The following is a 17,622-nucleotide window of genomic DNA, read 5'->3' on the forward strand; positions in this document are numbered from 1 at the left end:
GTGTGTGTGTGTGTGTGTGTGTGTGTGTGTGTGTGTGTGTTGTCCCAAACACCCACTGTGTGTTAATACTCCTCCTCTGGGGAGATCTGCAGTGCTGGCTGATGTGATTCACACTGACTAGGGGTGACCTTGAGAACTGGGACAAATGAAAAGACCCTGATACACATACATAAGCCAGAACACACTTCTCACACTAATTATTACCATAACCGTTGTTGCCATCACTTTGTCTCTCTACTCTTGGTATATTGTTTGACCTCTGCCTTATGTTCCCCCTTTCAGGTCAACGTGACAGTGGACTACATCAGAGCAGCTACTGGTCCAGGAGAAGGCACGCCTGCCTTCCCAGAGCGTACCTGTGCTACAGTCACAATTGGCGGCATGTAAGTCATGCACCACACTGAGTCGCCTGCTTTATATTCTTTTCTACCGTTTTAATCCCCTTTTCCATTAATACCTACTCGGGTCGGCTCGCCACGGTTTTCAGGGTTTTCCATTAGGTGATAGTACCTGGTACCAGGTACCTTCTCCCCTGGGGTTCCAAGCGATCTGAGGCGATCACCAGAGTATGCCACCGATTGGCTAGTCAGTGTCATCACTCGATGAATCATGGCTTCACATGGAAATGGATACACAGAAACAACACTGTGGTCTCAGAGTCTCAGGAAAAGCCACAGTATGAGAGGTATATTGATGTCTCGACGTCCACCTTTTGGATGTCGCGTTGTGTACTAATTATGTCATAGGACACGCTCGGCTGCGTTACTATAACAAACCCACACACATTCGGTGGTACTCAATTGCAATGGAAAACGAGTTGAGGCGAGCCGTGCCGCATCGAGTCACGCCGAATCAATCCGAGTTGGTACTGATGGAGAATGGCTCGAGATAATCCAGCAATATGAACCAAGAAAGGCTAAGTAAAACATGGAAGTATAGAAAAACTGCAAATCAAAATACTTTAGGTTTGTTCCGTTGTCTTTAGTGTGCAGTAGGAGACCACTGAGCCAACCTTATTGGGAGATCACACAGCACGTAATTTATCAGTGTAAATGATTTCACTAACACATTTCTATTTTGTTAGTAGAGCTGCTTCCCTATTAAACCCTTTAAAAGTCAGGTTAATCTGTTGTAAAATGACACAAAATATTCATTTTTAAATCCATATTACTCGTAATTTCACCATCAATCATAAAGTAACCTGAAAGTGTTTCTTTGTCTTTTAAGTTCATATTAAAAAAAGAAAGAAGAAAAAGGTCACCTCAGTGCAAGCAATTATTTTCTATCTACAAACTCTGCTTTGAAGGAATTCGGGTCATCCGTCTGAAACATGTATTTTACACAGTACCAAAGATATGAGGACACATACCTACTACTACAACTGTTCAGAGGTTCAAATTTAATCAGAGAGGCGCTTTAATGCCGCAGTGCTTGAAATGAAACGTCAGAAGCCTGTTCTCACTCAAAAAAAAAAAAGAATAAAAAAAAAAAGTTAAAAGCCACACTTATCTTCTGGTTCCCTCTGTTTATATCACTCAACACATCAAGCACATGCGCACATGGAGACGTAGATGCCTTCTTTTCATCAAACCAGCCGTCCTGTGTTTGGTAGTGCATGTCCGTACAGAGGTCAGGTCAAACCAGAACCAGCAACTCTGCTTCAGATGGAACAGTTGGTGAGGCTCCCCATGAGGCCTGAGGTCAGGGCCTGATTTGGTCAGCAGGGCAGAGGATTTTGACCTTGTATGAGCTATTCTTGTGGTAATGGACTCGAGACTCGGTAGCTTGTTTACGAAGAATTGTGTTTTGCTGGAAACTTAGCGGGTGGCTATTTGTTCGAAATCACTCCAGGGACACTCATGCACAGTACACTTAAGATCTAACAGTCTTGGAGAACTTTTGGAGTCTTGTGCGAGTTAAGATTGTCTAAAGTGCTTCCATCGTTTCACGTCATCCAATATCAATTCGATTATAAGACCATCTGTTGAGGGACCTTTTGTTCCCTTTGTCCATGAAAATGTTTTTCTGTGGCTTTGTTTCTTGTGTCGCTATTGCTTGCAGAACGTAAAATGGGGATCAAATGCCTAAAACCTTTTCATACATAGTTTAAAGACGATTGCTTCCAGGTTATCGCCCATTTAGCTGCATTATTTCCAACAGAAGAGTTTTAAAATATAGAAAAGGAACCGTTTAACTGGCATCAACAAGGGCTGAATGATTGCGTCAGTCTCCATGCCTGCACCATGTTGACAAATACTCTGAAGAGTTTCTTTCTGTCCCTTCATTTCTTTCTCCCATGGTTTAGCTAGAACACTGATGTCCAAGGGCTAGCAACTAAGTGCTACATTAAGCAGCACAATGTCCCCGTCTTTCTGCCTTCAATCCTCTCTTCCCTACATCAGTATCACACGGTAGAAGGGGTTAGTCAAGTGTGCATTGTCAACATTTAAGTGACCTTTGTTTGTAAGCAAACCCCCCCCCCCCCGTTGAGCTAGCTCCCTTTAGAGCTCCTTTGTGAAGCCGAGGGGTTTTGCTTGTTTTTTTGTTTTTAATTAAAGTAATCTTTCTTTCTCTGTTCTGTTCCCCAGCAACATAGCAGAGGCTCTCGTAAGTAAAGGCCTTGCCACAGTCATCAGATACAGACAAGATGATGACCAGCGCTCCTCCCACTATGACGAACTGCTTGCCGCAGAGGCACGGTGAGGAACACACGCTCCTTCACACAAAGCACTCTCCGTCTACCTTTTACTTGAACTTAACGCTGCTGTGCACGTGGCATGAAGGGGGGCTGGGGGGGTCTTTGAAATGATTAATTCTCAGAAATACACATTTTTTGCTTCAAACGAAACATGCTTGTGACGCACATGTGTGCACTCTCTCTTTTGACCTTGAGAGATTTTGCTTTTGTGAAATGTAGGAGACTAAAAAAAAATGACCTTGAGGCTTTTTTCCTCCTTCAGTTTTCTTTTGAATTTGCTGTTAAATGCTGCACTGCAAAGGTGAAGTAATTCAATTTTTCAGAGTGTATTTTAGCGTCACCACCGTCATAAGTTCCAGCGTGTCACAGCTATTGCTGCTTTTTCCTGCAGAAACATGTCATTACCCTCACATATTGAATCATGCATGCATTTTTGCCCTTTCCTTTTTTATTTTACATGCCAAGGGACATAAACACACGTCTTCCCATGTGCTAGACATTAAATCAGAGGCTCTTTACACAGGGCCTAAGAATAATTATATGGAGATGCTGAGGAGAGATTTAGTACAGGCTTTATTACTCTGCCACAGATTAGGATCTGCTTGCTATAGGTAGAGCAAATGCAGCCACAGCCTCTTGGTTTAACTCTTTCTCCTCTTTCTTTTGTGTGTCACTGCCCAGTTGCCCTGTTTTTCTCTTTTCTCACCTGATTCCCGCTTTCCTTCTTCCTTTGCGCATTTTGTCCTTATTTCTGCACCTTAGCTAGTTTTGTCCTTCTTTGGTCTAGCTCTCCTCTTTTCCCATTTCCTTTTCTCTCTACCCCTTCCCTTTTTCTTCTTCTCTCCCTTTCTCTCTGTCCCTGGTGGGGTCCTATTAGAGTTGATGGGAGGTTTCTTTCTGTGGCCTTGACTTTATTTTTAGTTTCCACTGCACAAGGCTAGTGGCCCAGAGCCTTCAAAGGAACCTCCTCCTGGCTGTTAAATGCACATGTATACATGCTCATATGAATGTACACAGTCAATCCTTAAAGGCAGTGCTTTTGCATCCCAGTGACCCAGTTGTGGCATGTTCGCCCCCACTTCGCAGTTGCAGCCTCAGGCCATCTTCATTTTATTTGTCCCTGGAGCTGTGGTAACCATCACTAAAAACTGCTAGCTGACTCTCTATAAAAACATCTCTCAATTTCTCCTCATTTTTGCTGGTATAACTGTAATTTTTCTTCCATTATTATTCTTCTGCCATCATTTTGACTTTTCATCTCAAACATATAGATTATCTGGCTGAGAGGAGGAAAAAAATCCTCCCACTAGTGCTTTCAGTTGTGCTGTAATGGCAGTTCAGGGAAAGAAAACTGAATGAATTTATATTCTACTTCTACAAATCCACAGTAGCTCTCCATGTATCTACAGTGATGACAAAGAAAGAGCTTTTGTTTCTCCAGGTCTAATAAACCTCCAGTCTTATGCTTTTTCCATCTAATAAAGCCATTGACCTATGCTTGAGAGACATGTGTTTATAGTTTAACCCTTTTACTGCAGGGCCATCAAAAATGGGAAAGGGCTGCACAGCAAGAAGGAGGTTCCCATCCACAGAGTGGCTGACATCTCTGGGGTGAGTATGTTTTTGTGTATAAATGGATACAGATTGGCAGATTCTGTGTAAAGCGGAATAAAAATGTAAGTACGCTGATTAACATGTAGTCATGCAGACTCATTTGCATACAACCTGAAGATACATCAGGCCAGTGATTCTCAGAAGACGCTCTCTAATCCTTGACTCACCCCTATAAGTGTCCTCTAAAAATATGCAGCATCATTAATAGAATCATCAGCGAGACTTGGTCCTAGCTTGTTTACGTGTGCCCAGGGGCTTGATAGAGGCATCGTTTGGCTAATGAAGCCTGATTGAGAGTGCTTACCAAATGAGCATCAGTGTGAGGAAAAGTATTTCAGTAACAAGTGATGGGTGATTGGTGCACTTTCCCCCCCCCCTGTTTTTCTTTTCTTTTTAAAAATCATGCATTTTTCCTCGCAGTTTTTCAAATTTTTATCATCACGTCTTTCTGTCTTCTGTTCACCCTGTCGTCGCTGTCGCGCTCACTTTAATATAAAAATAGATTTTTTGTATTTTAATCATTAAATATATGTAGTTTTATTTATGTGGAGTTTATGGCAATCATCCTTTCATTTATGATTGTGTTTGTCCGATTGCTTTTAAGTACAGGATTCAGACTGTGCAAAAATGGCTGTAATTGAAATGGTTAATTCTTCTTTTTGTTAAACCCTTTTAATTAAAGCTGAAAGCAATCACATTTTGATTGCCTCATTTGAAACCCATTGTGTGTATAGAAGCAAAATTCTTAACACTGTGCTTGTCGACTCCCCGTCTCTTATAGATTTTGACAAGACACTTAACAAGTGGAAACTGAACTTCAGAAACATTAACACCTCATTGTCTCTCTCACTATTGTAGTACTCTTGTTTGCTCCGGAGAGACATTTTGTTAAATTAATTAGTCTGTATTTCTTTTCTTTTTTTTCTTACTCATAGATTCTGTATTTTTATTCTTGGACTCTAGAGTAGCTTTGCATGATTCACAGTTCAAAATCATGCCTATTTATCTTATAATGGGCTGTGATGCAGCTACCCAGTTTATTCTGTATCTGGAGACAACTGTGTTTATATAGATTTGGCCAGACACACTCATTGGACACTTCAAGTTCACTTGCTAATGCCCGGTTGTATCCTTCTTTATCTTCAGAACTACCTTCACTCTTTGGCGCAGATTCAACAAGATGTTAGAAGTGTTCCTCTGAAATTTTGGTTCATTTTCACATGATGGAATATCACAGTTGGTGCAGATTTGTTCGCCACATCCTGGAGGTTCTCTCTTGGTGGCTGTGGAGGTCATTATCATGTTCAAGAAACCAGTTTGAGATGATTTGAGCCTTGTCGCTTGATCCATTATCTTGCTGGGAGCAGCCATCAGGAGATGGGAACACTGTAGTCATAAAAGATAATAAAGGGACCAAAGTGTGCCCAAAATTCTATTCATAGAATAGCAGCCTGAACCACTGATACAGGGTAGGAGGGATCTATGCTTTCATGTTGTTTACACCAAATTCTCCCCTCCTGTTGCCTGAATCGCACAATAGGCAATCAAGACTTGCCGAGCCAAGTAACTTTTCACCCCCCCAATCTTCTGTTTAGTGAGCCAATGCAAATTGTAGCTTCAGTTACCTGTTCATAGCTGTCAGGAGCTGCCAGTGTGGTCGTCTGCTGCTGTAGCCTCTTCTGCATACCTTAAATTAACGTTGGCTATTTAAATTACTGCTTTCACATGGAAGCTTTTTAAACCCCAAAGGTAGCTGTGCAGTAAAATCCCAGTAAATCAGAAGTTCCTGAATTACGCACACCAGCCCGTCTCGTGACTTACATCAACTTTCATCCCCATTCAGTCACCTTCTCCTTGTTTACATAGCTAAATGAATTAAGTTGCCTCCATGTGATTGGCTGATTTAGATATTTGTGGCAACGAGCAGTAGTTAAAAAGCTATACCTAACCAAGTGGCCAGTGAGGGTATAAGCTCTGCTCTAATGATGCATTTGAACGAATCATTAAAGCTCTTTAACGCCAACTGGACTTCAGAGTCTGGCTAATAAGTCATTAATATGTGGCTGTGTATAAGTGCTCTCAGATGTTTTGCTCTTCTACGTTGTCATCATTGTAGGCTCCCTGTCTCATTGTGTCAGCAGCACAAATAAATTACCGGCAGTCCCTGTAAAAATAATTATGACAGGGAATTGTTGTGCTGACTGAGCAGCTCTTATATTTCATCTGGGAGGTTTAATGCAATTCCTGCTTATAAACCTCCACCCAACTTAACTGGCTAAACTGACCACATTTAATATGTGGCAATGACTTGGAAGTGGTTGCACGGGGAGGTGCTCAATAATTAACTATAACAGTAGTAAGAAAATTATTATAGGCCACACAGAGAATTGCACATCACACTCGTTAAATTCTGTCCCATTAAGCCCACAAAGGTCGTAGCCGTCCTTGCATTTTAGCGCGATTGTGCTCCATCATGTGTTTATGTGTGACATGCACATGAGTGCTGTGCAGAGCCCCTCTATAGCATTTCTGTCACTTTCAAATAAGAGATGCATGATTTGCAGCACTAGCTAGGATTGATGCTAGTGGGCGTGAGCGCACGCGCGTGCATGCACATGCACAGTTGTTTGGCTAGGCTAATGTAATGAGCATTCTAATAAAAGGACCAAAATAGCAACATTGTAACTCCACACCTCAGCATCCATCCACTTTCTTCACTCTGTTTTTTTTTTTTTTCTTTCTTTTTAATTTGGTATACGCCTACATGCAACTGCGGACATACATGGGCACCCTCACACACACAAGCACTCACACACTTCTTACACGCTTCTATACGTCAGCATCCTTTGGTGGTACAGGTTTACTGAAAGGGATTATGTACATTGAGTGGGATGCAGTCACAAATAGAGCAAGGATGGGTTTATAAATGTATTGTGTAGGAGATGTACAGAGGTAGTGGGAGGAGAGTAGATACAGCACTTGACTCACCTCATGCCTTTAAAGGTTGCATAATGAGGTCCTCTCCTTTCCCATGTCTCTTCATTTCTTTCTTTCTTTTTCGGAACCAAGTTAGACTGCACAGCCCACACACTGCAGGTGCTGTAAATGTGTGTACGAGCGAGCGTGCAGTTCTGACGTCTCCCACTGAGGGGGTTATTTTGGATTGCAGTGGGTGCAGTTCAGGTGGTACATCTTATGACTGAAGCACATACCCTTTACTCGAATACTCAAAAACCCCGGTGACGCGCGTTGCATGGTTTTTCTCGTCCGTCTTTTCTGTTGCTGCTTTATGTCTAGTGTAGCATTCTCTAAAAAAGGAACGGGATTATTGATATTTGTGGTTTTGAACCGCTCTGACCCTCGCATAAACTCGCAATAACAGTGGGAGAACACATGTTTTCGCTCTGACTTTACTCGTTTTAGCTCCGTCCTTTCCTCTGAGGCTTCGTGCCTACTCCCATGTCCACACTGCCACACACTGGGCAGTGACTCACTGGTCTGTTGTGCCTACATGCTCATGCCTGGAGTAGACGCGTATTAAATATTTTTTTTATCGTTTACAAATCTTCCGCCGCCACTACATCACTGAACCGGCTTCAATACACATGATTTGGCTCTGCTTGTAATTTTGGCCCAAGCGCACCACTAAGCTAGTGACTCACCCTTGAGAACAGAGACTGAAACGGGAAAAGAGAGTATTTTTTATTTATTTTTTTTTTTAATTGGGTGGATCTGATCGACGTGTAAAAATATCTGAATTAAGCACACACATTATGTTGTCTATTAACCTATTTACTCTGTGTCTTGTCTACATAGCTATTTCAAATTTGAAATGTTTTGTTCTTTTTTTTATTCCTCAAAAAGTCCAGCTGTGACTTAAATTGACGATGCCATTTCTCTTTCTTTCTTTGCTGGTCAGGAGACGCAGAAAGCCAAGCAGTTCCTGCCCTTCCTGCAGAGGGCTGGCCGGTCAGAGGCTGTGGTAGAATACGTCTTCAGCGGCTCGCGCTTAAAGCTGTACATGCCAAAAGAAACCTGCCTCATCACATTCCTCCTTGCCGGTGGGTATCTTTTACCTTTCTGCCGTGAAGGTCATTTAATTTTGTGTCATCTAATTGAGTCACATCTGGGTCTTGGTGGGTATTAGTTTCTTCTATGATAAAATTCCTCACCATGTCTTTCAGTAACAGAGAAGAATTATTTTCATTCAGATTGCAGCCAGTGCAGATAGTCAGCGTCACATTAGGACACCGGATGATGCAGGGGGCAAAGGTTTAGGCTCTTCCCACTCCTCTCAGCAGCCAACCTTGAGAGGGCACAGAGGTAGCTGGGTGTGTTCCAGCCCCAGCCCACCATCTTTCAGAACACCAGTGTTGGCGTGAAACATGTGCCCCCTTTAGCCTCGCCTCCCCCCTTCTGGTGTTCTGCCAAGGTTGAAATGGACTCCCTCTCTGCTCTCCACTTGGTAGTAATCTTCATTAGAAACTGGCTACTGTTTCAAGATGAAGTGAGGTTTAAACTCCAGGTTTTTAGTGCTACACTTTATAATTTCTTTCGTGCTTCAAGTACAAAACACGCCTTTTTGTCGTCCTCTTTTACCTTAAGTATGTGGCAAGGTATGTTGTGAAAACTGCAGTATATGTTCACAGTTAGGAAAAAAGAAGTGGTAAACGAAGAATAAACTAACCTGAAAAGCAGCAACACAGAGAAGAATCGAAAATAAATAAACTGCTGCTGCAGTTGCTTCATTGACTGATTAATCCCAATATATGAAACTAAACTATATACAGAAGAGTGACCAAGGGGAGGAAAACAGAGAATTTTGCTGGTTCTTTCTGCTAACATGTAAGGATGTGGCGGATTTCTTTGCAAATATCACAAATCTTTTGGCGTCTCAGATAATAAAAGTAAAAATGCATGTGAAAAATATCCCACAGCTATCCCACAAATATCGCTATTGTTTGACATTTTATAGAGAATAAAATTCAGAGATTAATCTCACGTGTCCTACCTTTTGTAGACCTTTATATTATTTTCAGTGAGAACAGCAGATGCAGATGGGATGAAATAGGGACTGCTTGATAGCAGGTCCAGTCATTTATTTCAGTTCCCCGACGGTGTTGACAGTTGGTGCTAGTAATAAAAACACAGAGACTGTATCTCTAGCAGCCACCAATGATTTGTGCATCCTTCCAGATCATGGGTGGTAGCAAGAAGGCTTACCCTTTACACAGATAATGCTCTTTTTGCAATCAAACTGTTTCAGTCCATCTTCATTTCAGGCAGACATTTACTCTCTAAACAGTTCCTCTTCATTTCCAGTAGAACAAACACAATATATTTCTGTCAAGACAGCCAGATTCAGTTTAATTATGCGTGGCTGACTTGTTGATGCATTCATTAATTTTGTAATTTTGTGTCTGATTGTCTTGCGATCCACTGATGGCTTTTTAAATTGCATTGTTCTGTCCACTGCCTGCACCAGGATACATGTAAATGACCCCATCAAAAGAAGCCATCTGTACACAGGACTGTGTGTTTGTTGTTTTGGTCTTGCTTTTCTCGCTAGCTAAATGCCCATAATGTAAACTCAGACTGATGTTTACATGGTATACTTTTGAAATGATTTTATTCAATCAAAGATTATTAGAAAATCTTAGGAACTGCATTAGTGCTGATGGGCACTGAGCTGACTTGATTAAAGCTGTTCCCAGAAGATGACCCATGCTGTCTTTAATACACACATTTGCTTGGATTAACCCTGATTGATAAAAATGATTCATTTCCCTGCCTAGTTAATGTATTTAGCTTCTCTTTCATTTAGTCCTCTGCATGAATTCAAGAGCTTACATGTGTACTTATTCTTGTTGTCTCATTTCTATTCTGTTTCTTCTTTTTCATATTATTTTTCTCCTCATCTTTAATGGTGGGCACCAGTTCCTTTCATCTATGTTGTGCATGGTTTTCTTTATGCGATAACAAATTTTAAACAGTTAGCCATACATGAAATGAAGCCCCACAGCACAAAGGACATCTTATTATCGCAGTACCTTTTAATCTCCAAGTGCGTCATATCTCTTTCCTCTTTCTCTTTCCTGTCAAAGTTATCTTGCAATGTTTTATTCGCACATCTGCACCAAGGGCTGTGGAAAATGACACGCACAATAAATTGGCTGCCCTCAAGCCTGTCGTGTTTATCTGTGTATGAAACTGCAGGGGCCCTTTGGACCTTTTTTTCTTCAGGCTATTGCATATTTGTGACGGAAAATAAAATTTTCAGAGGAAATCTTTATTCATTTTTCCGATATGTTCAGCTAGTTTGAAAGGACTTACCGTTAATGTATGTCACGTAAGAGTCGTTCATAAAAGGAGATAATTGTATACATGACAAAAGCCTTTCTGGCACTAATTTGTGCAGATTTAATATTTATATTTTAAAGCTGTGCGATTGGAAGTTGTAACTTGATATCGAAATTTAAGCTCCTATTTATGCTGCATGGTACATATGTGACGTGTCGGAACAGTTACTCTAAGCCTTTTATAGTCTATTATGTGTCATTACCATAACCATAAAGTTTTACAGCTGTGTCATTTTATGCTTTCGTAGGGTTAAGCATCGTCATTACTCATCACCCCATTAATTATGGATAAAAGGTTAAAGTATGTTTTCTATATGCAGAGTCCCCTTGTTTAGTAATTTGCTCCGAGTGCTATGTAAATATTCACTACATGCAAATAAAAAGGAAATCATTCAAAGGATGCTGCTTTTAAAACCCGCCCTGCATTAGTCATCTGTTTCATTAGCTGCATTTTCTTCATACTGTATTCATCAAGGCCAAATTTTTATTCTTTAACAGTGTTGTGGGAGGGCATTTAAGAACAAAGTGTTTACAGTAGCACTGCAAATGAAATCATCCCAAGGCAGTAAGTGATGTAACGCCGCAATTCAATATTACAATACCAAAACACAATTTAAGATCTCCCGGCCTGCTTAGCCAGCAGCATTTTTATTCTTTTGTTTTAGCCATACTTATTTGTCCCGGTTTAACACTGAACCCCGCTGACTACTGCAAGGAAATTGGTTCTCCAGCGAGGTGCCTCAAAAGGCCCGGTGTCTCCTTCCTTTTTCAGAGTTTTCCTTGATGTAGAAAGACAGTTGAGGAAAGAAAGTACAGCAGCAAGTGAAGCCCATGCTTCAAACAAGACCGGAGGTGTGCTTCAGGGGTAGTTCCCCTTTAGTCTCCTGAAGCACTTTGCCTTACTTTTCTTCTTCTTTCACTCTCTGGCTGGGCACTGTCACTCCAATATGTAAGTTTGATAAAAGGTAAAGGAGTCATCCAGTTTCTAAGAGATGGGGGGTACTGTATAGGAAAGGGATTTAAGGGTGTGGTGAGGGGGTCTCGATGGATGATGAAAGGAAGAGCAGAAGTAAGATGTGGAGGCTGGAAGGACATGGAGGTTAACAAAAAGGGGATACGGTAAAGAGATGACATAAAAAAGCAATTCATGTAAGGTGAATGGGAGTAAAAGATGGTTTAAACAAAGGTGGACAAAGTGGTGAAAAGGATGTAAAAGTTCATTGTCTTCAGTGGATTTCAGAGTTTGAGTTCAGAGCAGGTGAAGTGCACTTCCAGAGTTACTTGTTGTAAAGTTATGAGCAGCAGACTGTCAAAAAGATGAACCACCGATCAGACGGGCACAAAGATTTCCAGTGTCAGCAAGGAACATTAGCCATCACACAGTGTTTGGTTTAGTGCAGACAAAGACTGCCCTAAACACCCGTGTGTTGGTGGTACACTTTAGGCATTGTCTGAGGGCAGATTTATAAAAATAAATAAAAACAGAAAAATAAATGAGGTAGAAAATTTCAAGACACACTATCTTAAAATGTGAAAAAAAAGGTAAACATAATCCCAACATAGTCAGGAGAGTATGTACAATAAAATGCTGTTGTGCCCTTCAGTAGAACCCAACCGATATATTGGCTAATATTAGCTACTTGCCAGTATGTTGGTATCAGCATTTCTAGCGACACATAAATTAAAAAGGAAAAAACCAAAGAAGATATGGAAGAAACACTCTTTAACCTGGTTATCAGCATGAAACAGTGATTTTCCTGATGTTGCATCACATGCTTGAAATATCACAAAAGCAACAGCATTGTCACATCATCTTAGTAAGATTCATGAAAAGCTATAACATTTTAGTGAAACCAATTTGTATATCTGATAAGGAAAGAAAAGATCAGCTAATATGTCTATATATTTTTAAATCACCAAGTATTGGTATTAATTTTAGCAATGCAGCAGTGATCAGGCTTTACTATGGATCAGGTAGATGGCTGCCCTTCCCTGAGCCTGGTTCTGCAGGAGGTTTCTTCTTATTAAAAGGGAGTTTTTTCCTTCCAACTGTTGCTAAATGCTTGCTCAGAGGGGGTTGTTTGATTGTAGGGCTGTTCTCTGTACTAAGGTAGGGTCTCCACCTTACAATATAAAGCATCTTGAGGCGACTGCTATTGTGAATCAGCGCTTTATAAATAGAACTGTATTGATCTGAAGGCCCCGAAAACACAGATAAAGACACTTGCTGCTATGGAAGCATGGTGGTGCAAACATGCTATGAAGAAGACCCTCTGCCTGTAAATGGAGGGACAACATTGTTTATTGTACACAAACAAATATAAAATATAATTATACATACTAAATTTCCTAAATCCTAACTGATCCATGCAAAATGCAATGTGTGCTCTAGAGGAACGGCTCTAACACTGCCTAAGCTTTGTCTGAGGTAATGAGGCCTTACATTTGAAAGCCGTGGTGAGATGATGGTGAGGCGGAAAGACGGATTCAGAGGATGAAAGAGAGTCAAACAATCCAAAGATTTTCCCTAATAGCACGCTCTCGTGATCTTACCATCAGCTGCCTGCACTCTGTGGCTTGGCCACCTGTGTGTTTACCCTCGGGTAAACTTTGGCTTGGCTTTTTTGCATCAACGGAAGTGAAGGATGAGGTGGACATATTCAAATAGGAGAAATTTACCTTATAGTTGCACACGGGGACGGACAGCAAGGATTAATGAGATGATAAAAGGGGTTATTGAGGAAAGGATTTTAGAGCTGAATTCACACACACGCTTAGGCATGAACCTCCTAGTTGTTTGTTTGCCTGTTGCAAGGCTAATTATAACCTGCCAAGAGCCTGTCAAAAATTAAGAATTAGTGACTTCATAAAATAAAACGATAGACAGTAATAGCATTCATACTGAGCTGCCTTTATCTTTTAAGCATCCATTTATACCTGCAGACATGCCAAAAACAGTACATCTGGCAGGGTATGTGTAAAAAGTCGAAGGCTAATCAGCATGCCGGTTACCAGCTTAGGGATTTGTGGCGTGTTATTTGTTTGCATAAACTGCATGATGACACTAGTGCATGACAGCCACGAGAGGCACATGTCTTTAGGAAGATACTTGTCATTTTTCATCATTACCAGTGGAAGAGAAGTTGATCCACCACTGATCTCTAGTCACCTGAAAGCTCACCGAATTCCACAGTAAAGTTTTTGGGAGGAATTTTAACTAGGTTACTAGATGCTGGCAGTGTACATAATATTTGTCACTTATATATCCAGATTGGTGAACTGTAATGATTTGGAAATAATAATTATTCTTTTAAGTGTTCATATTAAACAAATACGCGGCTAAAGTTTGACATTTTTGAAATTACGTTAATCTTGTTTTTGTTGTACGCTGTACGACAGGATCACTATTACCTTCATGTCTTCCTGTGAAGAATGAAATTGGTTCAAGGTCGTTAGCTTGGTTTATAACAAAGATTTAAAGCAGGGTAAATGCTTAGCTTTATATAAAAGATAGATGTAGCCACTGTGACCCTCACATTTGTTTGTATCCTGTTTTTGAGTCTTTAAGTGTGACATTTTGACAGTGTTTAGCTTGTTTGTTTTTTTTTAAGCATGACGATGAGCAAAGTTTGGATGTGAAGCAAAGGAAACTGATCACTCATAAGTTACTTTAATCCTTTACAAAGCTGCCAAATCCATTTTGCTGTAGTTAGGATAATAGGTTTTTTTTTAAAGTAAGTTATTCTATAGTGAATATGAATTTAAACTAGAGACTGAGACTATAAACTCAGAAGGGTGGGTTTTTACTGAGGTAATGCATCAGGAGAGAAGTAGTCATTTTTTCTGTACTGTGCAAAAGTCTTGAGCCTCACGTCATTTCTTTGTATTTTGCTAGGAAAATGGAAAAGAGATAGAAATAAAGTATAGAAGTATAAGTTCTAACAAACTGGAAAGTCAATATTTGGTAAGACCACCTTGACATCTTAAAGTCTCTTAGGCAGGCTTTCTTGTAATTTAAGTAGTCTTTAGGACGGATTTACAAGGCTTTTTGAAGGATATTCAACTCTTCTTTGGATGTTTGCTGCCTTTTGATTCCACACTGCTTTAACATTGTTAAGGTCCAGGGTGGGGAGGTCAATCCATGACTATTACATTGTCCAGGTTTGCTTTCACTGCATCAGCAGCAAGTTAAAAATTTGAAAATTAAATCATTGCCAATTAGGCACTTTCCAGACATTTGACTGAACTTTTATGCATTCCTAATTCTATTCTAAGCCCCAAACCACAACAGAGCCTCCACCATGTTTACCAGATGGCATTTGACCCTCACTTTTGTACTTCTCTCCTGATGTTGTCCATACTTACTGATGGCTATTTGGATCAAAAATGTTTACATTTGGATTAATCACTCCACAAGATCGATTGCCACCGATTTTCAGTTCCGTCCTTGTGTAATTTGGCGCTCCTCAGCCTTTTTTCTCCCTGCTTTCTTTCGTTGAGATTGGCTTCTTGACAGACACCCTTCAGAACATTTCTGATGATGCTTCAACAAACAGCAGATAAACAGACAGGTCCCGTGTCAGGTTTTTTCCCTGTTTCTTAAAGCCATGACTTTCAGATGCTGCTCATCTGCTGTAAAGAGTACTGTTAATGCTTAAACGAATGAGATTGTCATCTTTCTTAGTTGTACGACAGAAACAGTTGTCAAGAGAAAGCTGAAGTGGTTTAGCTTGCGTGTGTGTGTTTCTGTCACAAGGTTAGAAGATTGAATTTGGTTCCATACATCTTATGTGCGAGCCCTTTTTATCGATTTATAGCAGAACGTATAGAAACAGTTGCGCCTCGTGTGGAGAATGATTGTGGCAGAGAATGATGGAGAATTTGTGAGGACCTGTCTGGATGGAGGGATAGTGTTTTGGTGCGAGGCAAAGGAGCTTAAAGCGTGTGTGTGTGTGTGTGTGTGTGTGTGTGTGTATATGACTAAGCAGGAAAGGTGTTTTTAGCTAAGGGGGCAGGCAGTATTTCATCAGTCATGTTGCTCACCCCAAATCACAGATTAAAAACATCTTCACCACAGGGCCACCCCACCCGTCTCTGAGCCTGAGCTCTGCAGAAGGGAAGGAGGAGGAAGCGAGGCGGGGGGTTGGGGGGGCAGGGATTGGGGGTGATACAAAACCACAGCATTACTAAATGAAACTGCTGATAGCTTGTCATCTTTTACGAGTCGAGTTGCAGCATTTGGAAACGACAAATTAATTCTTTAATCTGCTCATTCGATTGTGCGTTAATTTGTTCCAAAATGAACCAGTCATTCATTACTAACAGTCCTTCCAGATCTGTCTCTAAAGTCTGGCTGAGACATTTAAAAATGCAAAATCCAATGCCCGTGTCTTACACATCAAATCTAATGATTGATGGTGGATTGACAAGTAGGCAGGCACTGCAGGCAATAATGAGGAGCAGCTGTACACACACACACAGCAGAATCTGTGTGTGTGTGTGTGTGTGTTGTTGTTTTTTTTTGCTTTCGTATATAGTGTGATGTCAGGACGATCAGTGTATGTCTTGTTTGTCTCGGAGATAAGATGGATATCCTGCAGTTTGACCTAGATGTTTATCGGGGTGTCAGGCGTGAGTTATGTATCGTGGCGCAGGTTAAAATTGGCTATGCTAAGTGACTCCCTGGTTCGGTCTAAATGCTGCAGGGAGGAGACTACAGTATGTGTGAGTAAGTCGCAGGATATTGAGTGCAGTTAGGTCATTTGAGGGGACAATGCAGTGTGTATTTGTTTGCAGATACGTCTGACTCGATTAGGGGGACTTCTCATTCAGGATGCATGATTAGTGTTTAAGAAATTCTAGCTACTTGTTAGAGGTTTGCTTTTCTTTGAGTATTAATGTTTTTTAAGCTCTTTAGTTGGTTTGAAATTGTCTTCCCTGCATGCCTGGAAATCCCTTGTACTTTGTGTACTTATACAATTAAACCAGACTTCTTTGTCTGTTACATTAATGTTTCGTCTTTTCTGTGGATTATGCTAGGGGGGGTGGGGGTAAAACCCTACATTTCCAGCCCTTATCATAGCTTCGGCCAATTCTAGCAGAAACTCAAATATCTCTCCCTCTCCAATTATTTCATATACCAATTTTTGCTAACGGCTTGCAGTATTTGCAAGCTGTTAACAGCCTTTCCTCTTGTCTTTTTCTCCCCCCCCCCCCCCCCGGCATCCCTTACCTCTCCTCCTGTCTTTGTTCAGGCAGTGTTGTAGCTACAGTGTCCCTTGTGGAAGTCCTGTCCTGGTCCACTTCTATAAATACTTTCAAATGATCTTGGCCATCAGTGTCTCCTCCTACTCCTTCTCTCTGTTTTACTGGAGGCTTTATTTTCTTTATGTTCTTGTTAATGTTTGAAAATAGACAAATACTTTGGAGAATATGCACAACAACTATGATACTACTGAACTATTGTATGCTATAATTAAAAAAACAACAACTGATGTTTCTTAATTTTAAATATACTTATTGTTAGTCTTTGGCATTTCATAGCTTTAAACTGTCTGACAGTCAAGTATATTGTAATTTAAACATCATGACCTTGAATTACTCAGGAACATGATATTTGAGCTGCAGTGAAACGTTGCAAACTTCACTGTAAAAGAGAAATTCTCACGTGTCTGTTTGGCTTTAAAGCTAGCTGTTGGACACTTTAAGTCTTGCAGAAGGTTGACTCAACAGTTCTTCGTAACCCTTGGGTGCTGACTGTCCCGTGGCCTCATTTTTGCCTTTCCTGGGCCATTTTCCCTTCCCTGCCAGTGTGAATGCGCTGATGTCTTCTGTTCTTGTTTTCATAAATGGGACATGGTCACACAGGGAACAGAAAGTACTAAACAAAAAGATGAGATTAAAAAAAAAGTCAGTTGGTCCTTCAGTCCAGTCTTTTTCTACTTCTATACA

General features: G+C 40.7%; 1 protein-coding gene across 1 annotated transcript in view; it reads left to right on the top strand.

The window, feature by feature from the left end:
- Window positions 1–17,622, top strand: part of snd1 (staphylococcal nuclease and tudor domain containing 1) — a 187,530-nt gene that overhangs the window by 39,558 nt on the left and 130,350 nt on the right. Inside the window, exons 12-15 of the mRNA XM_014336127.2 lie at window positions 283–383; window positions 2,589–2,699; window positions 4,237–4,309; window positions 8,232–8,373. Of these exons, the coding sequence (XP_014191613.1) occupies window positions 283–383; window positions 2,589–2,699; window positions 4,237–4,309; window positions 8,232–8,373 (427 nt within the window). The remainder of the gene's footprint in view (window positions 1–282; window positions 384–2,588; window positions 2,700–4,236; window positions 4,310–8,231; window positions 8,374–17,622) is intronic.

The sequence above is a fragment of the Haplochromis burtoni genome, unplaced genomic scaffold (assembly GCF_018398535.1).
Source record: "Haplochromis burtoni strain Fernald_Lab_line unplaced genomic scaffold, NCSU_Asbu1 Contig_131, whole genome shotgun sequence".
Taxonomy (NCBI): Eukaryota; Metazoa; Chordata; class Actinopteri; order Cichliformes; family Cichlidae; genus Haplochromis; species Haplochromis burtoni.